Source organism: Acanthochromis polyacanthus, chromosome 22, assembly GCF_021347895.1.
Source record: "Acanthochromis polyacanthus isolate Apoly-LR-REF ecotype Palm Island chromosome 22, KAUST_Apoly_ChrSc, whole genome shotgun sequence".
NCBI lineage: Eukaryota > Metazoa > Chordata > Actinopteri > Pomacentridae > Acanthochromis > Acanthochromis polyacanthus.
In genome coordinates, this window is record NC_067134.1 from 29,710,094 (window position 1) to 29,725,047 (window position 14,954).

Sequence of the window (14,954 nt, forward strand, 5' to 3'; positions counted from 1 at the left end):
TTGTCTATGGAGTTGTATGAGGCAGCAGGTTGTAGTATAGCTGTAGCAGAATGGTCAGTTTTATGACTAGTGATCATCAAATCCAGTTTTCTAAACTGGTGTCCATTTTAAGCTAATTGCTGAGTCCCTTTTGATGGTGAAGAAAACTGTACTCAGTGACACCTTGACTGTCTGCAGTTTCTCTGTAAGAAAAATCTACATTTTAAGTGTTCTGATGGTCTGTCTCTCTTCTATTGTTAATTACCTTTTCCTCTCCTTTTTTGTAGCAACACACTACTTTCTGCAGTACAATACTGTTCTAATAATGCTGTGTAAGGTTCCACGGTGTGTTCCAACACTACTTTTATGCAGACAGAGGGGGTTAGAAGGAATCTACAAAAATTGGGGCATTCTAAAAATTTTGACTGGTAGTGTACTTTGATGAGGGCCCCAGTGATCCCAGGACAGGGCTGCTGGTCCACCTCTCTGTTTTTAGGTTCTACCGTCTAAAGGGTCTTGCCCTAATAAGAACTCTATGAACAGCTTAATCTGAATTTAAGATAATCCACCTGCCTTCTGACTTCCTCCATCGTTAACCATTTGGGTAGCCTTTTACCTGAGCTGCCCTTTAACTCATTTTTTTCAGTCACTTTCCTCCAAATGATCAGGATAAGTTGCTGCGTTATGTGTAGAAGTTAGGATGAAAATCGCACTAATGTTCGGACATTTACAATTCCCATTCACTCGAATAACCTTTTTGAAGCATTAAAAATCTCACACACAATTGGCCAACTTTTTTCCATCAGAAGTTATAGATGGTTAATTAAAAGTCCAACCTCTTTGTAGTTGCTTACTTGTTTGTGTTTTTCCAACAACAGTCGAGGTTTCTGTAGACACACACCTCACACTGTTCCCTTCATGTTTGACACAGATCAAACTGTTCCGGTACCAGGACCACATCCCATCACATATTACCAACAGAAGCTTCAGTCACACTTCCAGGACACATTTAAGGTTACAACAGAGGGGTGGGCAGCAGATAAGCAGCTTCTGGTTGATCTCTACACAGAGCTGTACATCACAGCTGGCCGGGACGTGCATGTCAACACACAGCATGAGGTCCTACAGATTGACAAGGTGTGGAAGTCATCAGACACAGAGACACAGATCCAACCCAGAGACATTTTCAAGCATCCTTCTGGAAAAGACATACCCATCAGAACAGTGCTGACCAATGGGATTGCAGGGATTGGAAAGACATTCCTCGTGCGCAAGTTTGTGTTGGACTGGGCCGAAGAGAGAACCAATCAAGATGTACATCTTATTTTCCCATTCACTTTCCGTGCTCTGAATTCACTGCAGGGAAAAGAGTTTGGTTTGGCAGAGCTCATTCATTTCTGTATCCCAGAAACTAAAGACACCACAGTGGATGCTCTGAATTACATCTTTACAGCTCTGCAATCATCAGGAACCAGCAGCTACCACAAGAGCAGATTCAAACTGCTGTTTGTGTTTGATGGACTGGACGAGAATCGCCTTAATCTGGACTTTCAGGTCGACCGCATTCCCTCTGTGGACGTAACAAAGTCAACTAAAATTGAAGTCCTGCTGAGGGAACTTATCAGTGGAAACCTGTTGCGCTCAGCTCGCCTCTGGATAACCACACGACCTGCAGCAGCCAATCAGATCCCTCCTGACTGTGTGGACATGGTGACGGAGGTCAGAGGGTTCACCGACCCACAGAAGGAGGAGTACTTCAGGAAGAGATTCAGAGATAAGAAGAAGGCCAGCCGCATCATCTCCCACATGAAGAAGTCACGAAGCCTCCACATCATGTGCCACATCCCAGTGTTCTGCTGGATCACTGCTACAGTTCTGGAGGAGCTGCTGGAAACCAGAGAGGGAGGAGATCTGCCCAGAACCCTGACTGAGATGTACACAGAGTTTCTAAGATTTCAGATTAATCGCACAAAAGAAAAGTACGGTCGAAAGAAGTGCAAGCAGTACATAAAGTCATTAGCTAAACTGGCTTTTGAACAGCTGCAGAAGGGAAACCTGATCTTCTATGAGAAAGATCTGAGAGAAAGTGGCATCGATGTGAGTGAAGCCTCAGTGTACTCAGGAGTGTTCACAGAGATCTTCAAAGCAGAGCGTGGACGAAAACAGGAAGACAAGATGTTCAGCTTCGTCCATCTGAGCGTTCACGAATTTCTGGCTGCTCTTCATGTCCATCAGACCTTCATCAAATCTGGAATCAACCTGCTGGAAGAAGAAGAACAAACTTCCTTCACAAAGCTGAAAGTATTTCTGAAGAAGCCTAAACTAAAACATCTCTACCAGAGAGCTGTGGACAAGGCCTTACAGAGTCCAAACGGACACCTGGACTTGTTCCTGCGCTTCCTCCTGGGTCTGTCACTGCCGACCAATCAGAATCTCCTACGAGGCCTGCTGACACAGACAGGAAGTAGCTCACAGACCAATCAGAAAACAGTGGAGTACATCAAGGAGAAGATCAGTGAGGATGTGTCTGTGGAGAGAAGCATCAATCTGTTCCACTCTCTGAATGAACTGAAGGATGTTTCTCTGGTGGAGGAGGTCCAACAGTCCCTGAGATCAGGACGTCTGTCCACAAATAAACTGTCTCCTGCTCAGTGGTCAGCTCTGGGCTTCATCTTACTGTCATCAGAAGAAGATCTGGACGTGTTTGACCTGAAAAAATACTCTGCTTCAGAGGAAGTTCTTCTGAGGCTGCTGCTAGTGGTCAAAGCCTCCAAGAAAGTTGTGTAAGTAGGTGGAGACTGAAGATCCTTTTTCACTTTGCTGCTGTTTCATCAGTATAATCTGCTTTTTGTCTCTTCAGACTGAGTGGCTGTAATCTGTCAGAGAGAAGCTGTGGAGCTCTGTCCTCAGTCCTCAGCTCCCAGTCCTCCAGTGTGACAGAGCTGGACCTGAGTAACAACAACCTGCAGGATTCAGGAGTGGAGAGTCTTTCTGCTGGACTGGAGAGTCCACACTGTAAACTGGAAGCTCTCAGGTCAGGACTCATCAACCTGTTCAATTGATGATCATTTAAAATGTATTTTTATTCCTGATGAGCAGAACAGCTGAGGTGGGAGGTTTTCTGTATTTGTATGACTCAGATCAGTTGTGTTACTGACCTTTAGCTCTAGTTTCTCTTAATGAGGCCTCTTCCACTACAGGAACTGAACAACCTGGAACCTGCATCACAGAACCTGTAAGAACCTGTGAAGTCTTGGTTCCAGGTTCTGTTGAAGTTTCCACTGTTTTACTAAATAGAATGTTTCAGATAGATGTTGATGAAAAGGAAACACCAGAACAAACATCTCATGTTCACACTTGAACTTGTTTTATGGATCTTCTCCAGGTTGTTTTCTCCTGACTGGATCCTTTCTTGTGTTGTTTCTACTCTCAGATGTTCCTCTCTTTGGATAAAAGCATCTGATAAATGAAACTGCAGAATGTTCAGTTTGTTCAATGACTGAACTCAGTGCAGTTCAGTTGGTTGACAGTTGGACTGTTGTTTCCATTCTTTCTATTCCATTCTAGACGCCAAAGAGAATTAGACAGACTGGTAAAGGAAAGGAGGCAGTTAAAGAAGCAGTGGAGGAAGGCATCAGAAGAAGAAATGGAGGGAAATATTGTGTTGCAGGAGGAACTGAGAAGCAGGTTAGCAGTACTCAGAAGGGCAAAACACCTTAGAGAGAAGAGAAAGAAGAAAGAACGTGTAAGGTTAAAATTTTTTCAGGAACTCTTAAGTTTGTGAAGGGCATGTTTAATCAGGAAAAAGGAGAACAACTGAAGGCAGCAAATTCAGAGGCTGACGAGTATTTGAGGTTGACGTATTCAGATTCAGAGGAGAATAGGAACATAGGTCTTCCTCCTGACATGCCACCATTGGGGGAAATGTGTCAGGAGATGGATGTTAGCCTACTGAGATGGAGAGACGTTGTGGAGGTGGTCAGGCATGCAAAGGCTTCGTCAGCCCCATGGCCTAATGGAGTCCACTACAGAGTCTACAAGAGTTAACCTGGTATCTATAAGATACTATGGAGACATCTGAGAATAGTCTGGGTGAAATACAGTATTACTCAAGAGCACGGCGTAGGACAGGAGGTGTTTTCATCTCCAAGGAGAAGGATTCATCAGACCTCAACCAGTTTTGGATGATTTCTCTCCTAAATGTTGAGGGAAAGATTTTCTTCAGTATTGTAGCACAGAGGTTTGCTAGTTACTTAGTGAGGAATGGTCTGATCAATTCTACAGTGCAGAAGGCAGGGATGCTGGAATTTTGTGGGTGCTTGGAGCAGAATAGCATGATTTGACATCAGATTCAGACAGCTAAGAGAGAGAGGAGAGACTTGAATGTTGTGTTTTTAGATCTGGCTAATGCCTTATTTGGAGTTCCTTTCACTACTTTAAGGTGCCAGAGATGATTGGTAACCTGGTGAAAGCATATTTCAGGACATCAGATTATGTGCAAGTACAGGAGATTTTCCAACTGGCTGGCAAAGATTGGAGGTTGGTATTATGGCAGGATGTAAAGTTTCACTGTTAGCTTTCACAATGGCTATGGAGTTAATGATCAGGGCTTCCAAGTGGGTCGTAGGTGGAGAGAGACGGCAGAATGGAATGAATCTTCCACCAGTTAGAGCTGACAGAAAACCAAAGAATGAGTCTCAACAGCACAAGTAGAAGTGAAGGAACCTGAAGAACAAGGACTGGAGATCAGAAGACGTTTGTTCTGGAACAACATCAGAGATGGAAGCGAGTCTGACAGTGATTTAATGGCTGCCATCAGCATCAAGTTGACTATTTTTCAGGTTGTAAAGAAGGAAAAAGTCCAAAGTGTGACTTGTCCAAGTGTGTGTCCTGATTTGAATCCAACAGACCAACTTTGGGGTATTTTAAAGACAAAGATAGAGCAACACAAACCCTCCAACAAAGAGCAGATGAAGACATAGTCTCTGAAGATGGAGGAACATCTCTGTAGAAATGTGGTTTCTTCATGCTGAGGAGGATTAAATGTGTCCTCAAAAACCAAGGTGGACATAGAAAGTGGAGAAAAAATCCACCATTCTACTGACAGTAATGAAAGATGTACTGACCTTTATTGGATTCATTTCTTGCTGTTTGGCCTGTATTCTTCATTTAGGAAATCTAAACTGTCACTTTGTTTATAATCACATCAAATACTTTACTGCTCAGCTTCAAAGTAATCGTATTACTGTAATGTTCTCCATTTTGGATTATTTTCACATTTAAATATTTTTTCAGAGGACTGTCCTCGGTGCTGCTGTATTCTGGACATAGTGGGATGTATTTGTTGTTAAATTCACTGCTGTCTTTTCATCAGGACAGAAAATACTGAACTTAATGTTTTACTTCTTTTATTGTCTTGGTCTCTTCAGACTGAGTGGCTGTAATCTGTCAGAGAGAAGCTGTGGAGCTCTGTCCTCAGTCCTCAGCTCCCAGTCCTCCAGTGTGACAGAGCTGGACCTGACTAACAACAACCTGCAGGATTCAGGAGTGGAGAGTCTTTCTGCTGGACTGGAGAGTCCACACTGTAAACTGGAAGCTCTCAGGTCAGGACTCATCAACCTGTTCAATTGATGATCATTTAAAATGTATTTTTATTCCTGATGAGCAGAACAGCTGAGGTGGGAGGTTTTCTGTATTTGTATGACTCAGATCAGTTGTGTTACTGACCTTTAGCTCTAGTTTCTCTTAATGAGGCCTCTTCCACTACAGGAACTGAACAACCTGGAACCTGCATCACAGAACCTGTAAGAACCTGTGAAGTCTTGGTTCCAGGTTCTGTTGAAGTTTCCACTGTTTTACTAAATAGAATGTTTCAGATAGATGTTGATGAAAAGGAAACACCAGAACAAACATCTCATGTTCACACTTGAACTTGTTTTATGGATCTTCTCCAGGTTGTTTTCTCCTGACTGGATCCTTTCTTGTGTTGTTTCTACTCTCAGATGTTCCTCTCTTTGGATAAAAGCATCTGATAAATGAAACTGCAGAATGTTCAGTTTGTTCAATGACTGAACTCAGTGCAGTTCAGTTGGTTGACAGTTGGACTGTTGTTTCCATTCTTTCTATTCCATTCTAGACGCCAAAGAGAATTAGACAGACTGGTAAAGGAAAGGAGGCAGTTAAAGAAGCAGTGGAGGAAGGCATCAGAAGAAGAAATGGAGGGAAATATTGTGTTGCAGGAGGAACTGAGAAGCAGGTTAGCAGTACTCAGAAGGGCAAAACACCTTAGAGAGAAGAGAAAGAAGAAAGAACGTGTAAGGTTAAAATTTTTTCAGGAACTCTTAAGTTTGTGAAGGGCATGTTTAATCAGGAAAAAGGAGAACAACTGAAGGCAGCAAATTCAGAGGCTGACGAGTATTTGAGGTTGACGTATTCAGATTCAGAGGAGAATAGGAACATAGGTCTTCCACCTGACATGCCACCATTGGGGGAAATGTGTCAGGAGATGGATGTTAGCCTACTGAGATGGAGAGACGTTGTGGAGGTGGTCAGGCATGCAAAGGCTTCGTCAGCCCCATGGCCTAATGGAGTCCACTACAGAGTCTACAAGAGTTAACCTGGTATCTATAAGATACTATGGAGACATCTGAGAATAGTCTGGGTGAAATACAGTATTACTCAAGAGCACGGCGTAGGACAGGAGGTGTTTTCATCTCCAAGGAGAAGGATTCATCAGACCTCAACCAGTTTTGGATGATTTCTCTCCTAAATGTTGAGGGAAAGATTTTCTTCAGTATTGTAGCACAGAGGTTTGCTAGTTACTTAGTGAGGAATGGTCTGATCAATTCTACAGTGCAGAAGGCAGGGATGCTGGAATTTTGTGGGTGCTTGGAGCAGAATAGCATGATTTGACATCAGATTCAGACAGCTAAGAGAGAGAGGAGAGACTTGAATGTTGTGTTTTTAGATCTGGCTAATGCCTTATTTGGAGTTCCTTTCACTACTTTAAGGTGCCAGAGATGATTGGTAACCTGGTGAAAGCATATTTCAGGACATCAGATTATGTGCAAGTACAGGAGATTTTCCAACTGGCTGGCAAAGATTGGAGGTTGGTATTATGGCAGGATGTAAAGTTTCACTGTTAGCTTTCACAATGGCTATGGAGTTAATGATCAGGGCTTCCAAGTGGGTCGTAGGTGGAGAGAGACGGCAGAATGGAATGAATCTTCCACCAGTTAGAGCTGACAGAAAACCAAAGAATGAGTCTCAACAGCACAAGTAGAAGTGAAGGAACCTGAAGAACAAGGACTGGAGATCAGAAGACGTTTGTTCTGGAACAACATCAGAGATGGAAGCGAGTCTGACAGTGATTTAATGGCTGCCATCAGCATCAAGTTGACTATTTTTCAGGTTGTAAAGAAGGAAAAAGTCCAAAGTGTGACTTGTCCAAGTGTGTGTCCTGATTTGAATCCAACAGACCAACTTTGGGTATTATAAAGACAAAGATAGAGCAACACAAACCCTCCAACAAAGAGCAGATGAAGACATAGTCTCTGAAGATGGAGGAACATCTCTGTAGAAATGTGGTTTCTTCATGCTGAGGAGGATTAAATGTGTCCTCAAAAACCAAGGTGGACATAGAAAGTGGAGAAAAAATCCACCATTCTACTGACAGTAATGAAAGATGTACTGACCTTTATTGGATTCATTTCTTGCTGTTTGGCCTGTATTCTTCATTTAGGAAATCTAAACTGTCACTTTGTTTATAATCACATCAAATACTTTACTGCTCAGCTTCAAAGTAATCGTATTACTGTAATGTTCTCCATTTTGGATTATTTTCACATTTAAATATTTTTTCAGAGGACTGTCCTCGGTGCTGCTGTATTCTGGACATAGTGGGATGTATTTGTTGTTAAATTCACTGCTGTCTTTTCATCAGGACAGAAAATACTGAACTTAATGTTTTACTTCTTTTATTGTCTTGGTCTCTTCAGACTGAGTGGCTGTAATCTGTCAGAGAGAAGCTGTGGAGCTCTGTCCTCAGTCCTCAGCTCCCAGTCCTCCAGTGTGACAGAGCTGGACCTGAGTAACAACAACCTGCAGGATTCAGGAGTGGAGAGTCTTTCTGCTGGACTGGAGAGTCCACACTGTAAACTGGAAGCTCTCAGGTCAGGACTCATCAACCTGTTCAATTGATGATCATTTAAAATGTGTTTTTATTCCTGATGAGCAGAACAGCTGAGGTGGGAGGTTTTCTGTATTTGTATGACTCAGATCAGTTGTGTTACTGACCTTTAGCTCTAGTTTCTCTTCATGAGGCTTCTTCCACTACAGGAACTGAACAACCTGGAACCTGCATCACAGAACCAGAACCTGTAAGAACCTGTGAAGTCTTGGTTCCAGATTCTGTTGAAGTTTCCACAGTTTTACTGAATAGAATAGACTAGATCTTCAGCTGCTGAACCACACCATACAGCAGGAGACCAGGAGGTTTTCTGTAGTTCATCTAAAGAAGTTGGTCTGCAGGTGTTGAGGGAGGTGAGTCTGGTTTCCAGTCTCTGTTGGGCCTCCACCACCTGATAGGAGATCTTCATGGACCAGTTTGATCAGCAGATGTAACCAGTGATTTCTCTTCTCTGTGTTGTTTAGTTAGCCAAGACATAGACCTTTTTTGAAGGTGATCTCCACTGATTACAGCCTTGACAGCCAATAAAAAAAACACACAAGATCTTCCATCAGTTTCCAAGTCTTGTTCTCCTCCAGAAATTAAACAATACAGAACCAAACTAAATTGGGAAAGTGAACTTATAAGTAGAATTATATGACATTAAAACACACAGATTACAACAGCACAGTCTGGCTTACCTCTCTCTCTGAACACAGAAACAAAAGGGGAGAGGTAAGGTGGGAAAAACTCCTTTATAGGACGGGGTGGGGCGGCTAAAAGTGTCCGTAGGGGTACAGGACCCCCCAGCAAAGGTTCCACACAACAACTGAGAGGCAGACCAAACTTTGCATAATTATAACAATCTAATAACATATATATGGTATATTCTATTTATTATTGTATAGAATAGAGCACTGCTGCACCACTGACCCTGTTACTCAGAGGTGTGGACTGAAGACATGAAAGATGAAAGAAAGCACCACATTATCTCTACCTCCTCCCTGTGGAAACAGACAGCAGAGGACTTGGTGGGCTTTAATCTGCTCAAATTCACTGTGACTCCTTGGTTTTTGTTGTGTTTACATCCAGACTGTTATCAGATGATGAACCGCCTCCCTGCAGACTCTCATTCTGGTCCATCATCAGTCCTACTATGGAGGTATCATCAGACGTTTAGAGGATGGTGTTGTTGGGGTGGATGGAGGAGCAGTAATGTGTGAAGAGGAAGTCTAGCATCAGTCTGAGAACACAAAGCCCTGAGATGTTCCAGTGTTCAGGATGAGAGTAGATGAGATCTGGTGCTCCACCTGATGTTCTGAGGTCACTTTCTCAGGAAGTCCAGCATCCATGGTCACACTGAACTCCTGAAGTCCAGACTGCTCAGTTTCTGGACCAGTTTGTGTGGAGTATTGTGGTAAATGCTGAGTTCACATCCTTCCATGTGTGTTGTTTTGGTCCAGATGTGTCAGGGCTGTGTGGAGAGCTGATCTGATTGGATCCTCTGTTGTTCCGTTTACCTGAAATACAAACTGATTGAGGTCTACAGGGATGGCAGATTTAATATGAAGGAGGATCAGTCTCTGAAACATCTGGTGATGATGGGGGTTACAGCAGCTGGAGATAGTTGTTCAGGCAGTTCGCCGTGGTTTTCTTGGGGACAGTTGTGGCACATTTAAGGCAGGTGTGGACGACAGACTGTTGAGGTGAGAGGTTGAAGATGGTGGTAAATAGGGCTGCAACTAACGATTATTTTAATAATCGATTAATCGGTTGATTATTTTTTCAATTAATCGATGAATCGGATAAAAAAAAATTATTTCCGCCTCTTGATTTAGAAATAGAAGATTTGGAATGACAGAATAAATAAGATCATTGCAGTGAAGCCTTTGTCTTCAACCATCTACAGAGGCCTCATGTCAGTGACGGTCATGCTGAGAATGCTCTCAGTCAGACAGCTGCTTGCTGTGGTGGACATGATGTCTTTCTCATCATAAAGCCTATCAATGCAGTTCATCCTGCCTCACTCCAACACAGACCAGTGCCTTCACTCTGACTTTGTCAGAAAATTAAAACTTGAGGCTTAATCTTCAAATTATTACCACCATAGTGTGCAAGTTACATTTATTTGAAATGCATATTCAAACTCTGCTTAAGCTGATTAAAGTGAAATAAAACATATCTTTTACAGTCACACACACTCTATCACTGTCATTAATCAGCTAACATCAGCCAGCTACCAGAGAAACTAAAGTTAAGCTTCCTCACTTTAAAACGGAACAAACGTAGGATAATGTAGTGATTTAAAGTTTGTGTCCACTAGATGCAACACATCGCATGTGACATGCTGGTCCGGTTGGTGCCTTTCCAGCTGCGATCCGGTGTGTTTACCTGCAGCACATTTGCATAAAGTAGACTCGACTTCTACTGTCCTTAAACATCTAAACTAGCCTTCGGTGAACTGAAACTAAGAGAGATTCAGCTGCTGCAGTTTATTTCTCATCTCAATTGCTTTAGAAATACTTTTCCCTGAAGTGTTTTCGAAATAATAGAGGAAGTTTGCGGCCGCTGTGTTTATCAGACTCATCTACCAGACAGTCAAGCTGAAAGTGTGGTCACGTGACCACGTAGTGGTCCGCTCGTGACCGTCCGTCATCTGTGCGTTGCCGTGCGGGAAAATCACATGTAGTGGGCATGCTTCATGTTTTTGTTTTGTGAAGCGTGAAATGCTCCTACACTTATGAGGACTGAGGTCAAACTGTTTTCTCAGTGTCAGTCATGTTTTATTTGTTGAATTTACTCTTCCTTTGAAAACACTGCCTCCGCTCTGCCTCCACCTCGCTCTGAAGGTGAAGTAGACGCCGATGGCGAGTCACGTATGAATCGCGCGACACAACGAATCGATAATGCAATTCGTTGCCAATGCTTTTAATAATCGATTATTATCGATTTTGTCGATTCATTGTTGCAGCCCAAGTGGTAAATACTTCTGCTAACTGTTCTGCATCGACCTTAAGAATCCGTCCAGACACTCCATCTGGACCAGACTTTTCTCGTGTCGACTCTGTTCAGGGTGGGTCTGTCCAGATGTTGTTGCAGTTTTATGGGTTATTTTTTCTGGTCGTGCAGGACGGATGCTGTCATTAATTTGGTCAAAGTGAACAAAGAAGAGGTTGAGAGAGTTCTGGAGAGTTCTGTCTGCAAGTTTGTGGCTGTGCAGCTGTCCTTGTAACCAATGAAAGTCTTCATCTCCTGCCACATTCACATGAAGCTGCTGTTGTGAAAAGGTTTCTCTATGTGCTGTTTGTATCTGTGCTCTGTCTCTGATGATCCTCTTCAGGCTCCACTGTGTCTCCTTGTTGGTTTGATGGTTCCTGGTTTGAAGGCAGAGCCTGGTTCTCTCAGCAGGGTTCACATTTCACTGTTGGACCACAGTTTCTGGTTTGGAAACACTTGAACATATTTTGTTCCAGTCACATTCTCAACGCAACAGATTATATCTGAGAGAACAGCTGCTGTGTTTCCCTCCTCAAATACCTCCCCGTGGTTGACATTAAAGCAGCTCTGTAGGGCTGAGGAGGCTTCTTTAGTCACACTGAACTGTTTCTATGGATGGTCCCTGTCTTCAGATCAATGGTTCACATTCTGGGATCAGGGGAAGACATTGGTGGTCTGACAATCCCAGATGTGGCAGAGAAGTGGATTTATAGGCATCTGTAATGTTAGTAATCTGATCTGGAGTCTTTTTGAGAAGTTTCCATTCTTATTTGAGGTTCAGGTCCATTTCCTTCTCACCGTTGGAGCCCAAACATCCACTGAAACAGTATTGTCTTCTGTCTTCACTGAGATCAAAGAGATCTTCAGTTCAGATCCTCTTGGGTTCACCTTCTCAGATGTTGTGGATCCTGATCCCATCACTCCCAACTCTGTATTCACTGGGCTTCAGAACACGTCCCTACCTCAGGTGGTTCATGAGGAACTGAGATTTTGGGTGATGGTCAAAATGGAGGACGGTCATCATGGCTGTTGATAAGCAGTGTCCTCATGTCCTCTGGTCTGTGTGTCACCCTTTTAACTGAGTAGTCCAAAGATGATCAAAGTGTCGAATAATCTGGTTTCCAAAGACAAAACAATTCTCAAATCTACTCAATTTGGGTTCAGTTAGGTTCGTAAGGAGATTGGTGATAAGTAGTTTACTGAGAGTAACAAATTTAAACCCCAACCTTAATGACACACCGACAAGTGGTAAAGAAAATATTGAATAAATGTATTCAGGAAGATGCAAAAATTATATTGAACATTCACACTTGTCCAAACAAACATGGACCTGAACAACATGTCATCAACCCTTCAAATCCCAATTGGCAGTCATTTTCTAAATTTTCCACACCGTCCCTTTAAGTGTCCTTAGGCACACAGAGTAACACTGTCCATTCCAGTTTAGTACACTCAGATTTCCACTCCTTGGTATCTTTCAGTGTTGAATTTAGGTTTTCCTGATGCATCAGTTTTATCTGTTTGGTATCAGATCTGAACCATCCACAAGTAACAACCAAAAGTGACTGAGATCTCAGATAAAAGAAAAAAACAAAGGGAAATCCTTGAACGGAAGGGGAAATCCTTGATCCTACCACCCTCCAGCGAACCAGGTGGCTAGTTTGGAGCGTCCTGCATCGACATCCCAGGTGGTATCCAGACCCAGGATAGCACCAGCACCGCTCAGTCCACAGCAGCAGATTCTACCGGATTTTAAAACCAGCCAGGATATTCTTCAACAAAAACAATTTATCCTCAGCTCAACAGGTTACAGGACTGGCACCTTTTATGCATCTCGCTCCGTTCAGAGAGATGCCGGAAAGAGAAAGGAAGTGCTCTGAGCAAGTGTTTTACCGGAGCAACTGAAGGTGCGTTCACAGTGCATGGGAGAACCCAAAACTTTTCAAAAACACATTTACATGAAAATAAAAATAAAATAATAAAAATAAAATAATAACAGTTAAAGCAAAAATAACCCTGGGTTACACTCTTCCCCTCTAAACGGCATGAGTCTCTTCATGCATCTTTAACCAGCTAGGATACTGTGACGGTGTCAAAACAGATTTGGAGAATGCAACACCTAAGGTTTGGAAAAAAGAGCTAATAGCCAATGTCAGTGGCTCTCCTAATTCATCATAAGTGAACTTCTGAGGTGGGCGTCTTTCTCTCTCAGAACGCCTCAACATAGCTGGTTCTGTTGTACCAGCATTGGTATTAACAGCATTGTCACTACTGGCTACAGGTTCCGGTGGAGCGAGACCTATGTCAGTCACAGTGGGTGTCAAATCGGATTCAGGAATGTCAATAATAGCGTAATCTGAAAATCTAGCACCTGAATGTGCATAGTCAGGGCTATTTGTACTAGGGACTTCAAGTGGTGTCAAGGTAGGTTTATCATTGTCAGGTAAGAATGCCTGTGGAATAACAGTGTCAGGGTGGATGACAGGGGAACGTATATCCATGAGTGGTCGGATTTTAGGAGGAAGTAACTCAGGTCGTACTAAAGGACTATTTGTGCTGACATATGGCTCCCATGTGCCAATGCAAAAGCCCTCCTCATCACTCATTTCATCCTCATCACTGTACTCGTCTTGGTTGGTACTGTCATTTCCTTTGACATTGTTTCTTTTACTTCTTGTCCTCACCTTCCTTTGATTTCCGTTTTGAGAATTTGATTCGCTTTGGTCCTCGATCGGTAAAAAGCCACAAGGAAGAAGCAAATCCCTGTGTAATGTTCGTTGGGGACCATCTCCTTTTTCTGGTTTAACAACGTAAACAGGGCTGTCCTTGATTCGTTTTACAACAACCTGAATGTTTTGTTCCCAACGATTTGCAAGTTTGTGTTTTCCTCTGATATTTACGTTTTTTACCAAAACTCGATCTCCAGAAAACAGTTCGACAGCTCTGATCGTTTTATCAAATCGTTGTTTGTTTTTCACTCCCATCTTCTTTGAGTGCTCAATGGCAAGAGCATAGCTTTCTTGGAGATTTTGACGAAGGTTTTTGATGTAGTCGGAGTAAGACTTTGGACTGTTCCTGCCTGGGTGAGTACCAAGAACAAGATCAATGGGCAGCCTTGCCTGTCTGCCAAACATAAGCTCAAACGGAGAGTACCCCGTTGTATCATTTTTGGTACAATTGTAGGCATGTGTTAATGGCCGAACAAAGTCTCTCCAATGATACTTGTCTTTGTCCTCTAGTGTGCCTAGCATGCCTAAGAGCGTCCTATTGTACCTTTCCACCGGGTTGCCCCGAGGATGATAGGGGGTGGTGCGGATTTTACTTGTGCCAATCAGTGCGCAAAGCTCTTTTACAATCTTAGATTCAAAATCTCTGCCTTGGTCACTGAGCAGACGACTGGGGATACCATAAGGAATGATGAGGTTGTCCCAAAGAGCTTTGGCTATTGTCTTTGCCTTCTGATCTTTAGTCGGCACAGCGACGGCAAATTTCGTAAAATGATCCGTCAGCACTAAGACATTTCTGGTGTCTCGATTATCCGGCTCAATAGACAAATAATCAATGCACACTAATTCAAGAGGAAAAGTTGCACGAATGTTCTCAAGTGGCGCAGCTTTTTGAGGAAGGGCCTTCCTCCTGAGACAGCGAGGGCATTGTTTGCACTTTTCTTCGATGGACTGGGCCATTCTTGGCCAGTAAAACCTTGCTCGAGCGAGGTGTAGGGCACGATCATACCCTAAGTGACCAACCTCGTCATGCACACCTTGCATTGCTCTCTGATGATACTGCTTGGGAAGTACTAGTTGGTAAA

At 43.0% G+C, this 14,954-nt stretch overlaps 3 protein-coding genes across 5 annotated transcripts in view; 2 read left to right on the top strand and 1 right to left on the bottom strand.

Moving 5' to 3' along the window:
• LOC127531927 (NACHT, LRR and PYD domains-containing protein 12-like) overlaps window positions 1-14,954 on the top strand; it is a gene marked incomplete at its 5' end in the record, with an annotated part of 133,096 nt that overhangs the window by 105,173 nt on the left and 12,969 nt on the right. The window contains 3 exon segments of the mRNA XM_051942368.1: window positions 2,840-3,013; window positions 5,409-5,582; window positions 7,977-8,150. Coding sequence (XP_051798328.1) covers window positions 2,840-3,013; window positions 5,409-5,582; window positions 7,977-8,150 — 522 coding nt within the window.
• The window catches only part of LOC127531871 (zinc finger protein OZF-like), a 199,775-nt gene that overhangs the window by 45,552 nt on the left and 139,269 nt on the right, over window positions 1-14,954 (bottom strand). The gene's annotated exons all lie outside the window — the stretch shown is intronic.
• Window positions 1-14,954, top strand: part of LOC127531864 (oocyte zinc finger protein XlCOF6-like) — an 81,790-nt gene that overhangs the window by 28,380 nt on the left and 38,456 nt on the right. The window lies entirely within an intron of this gene.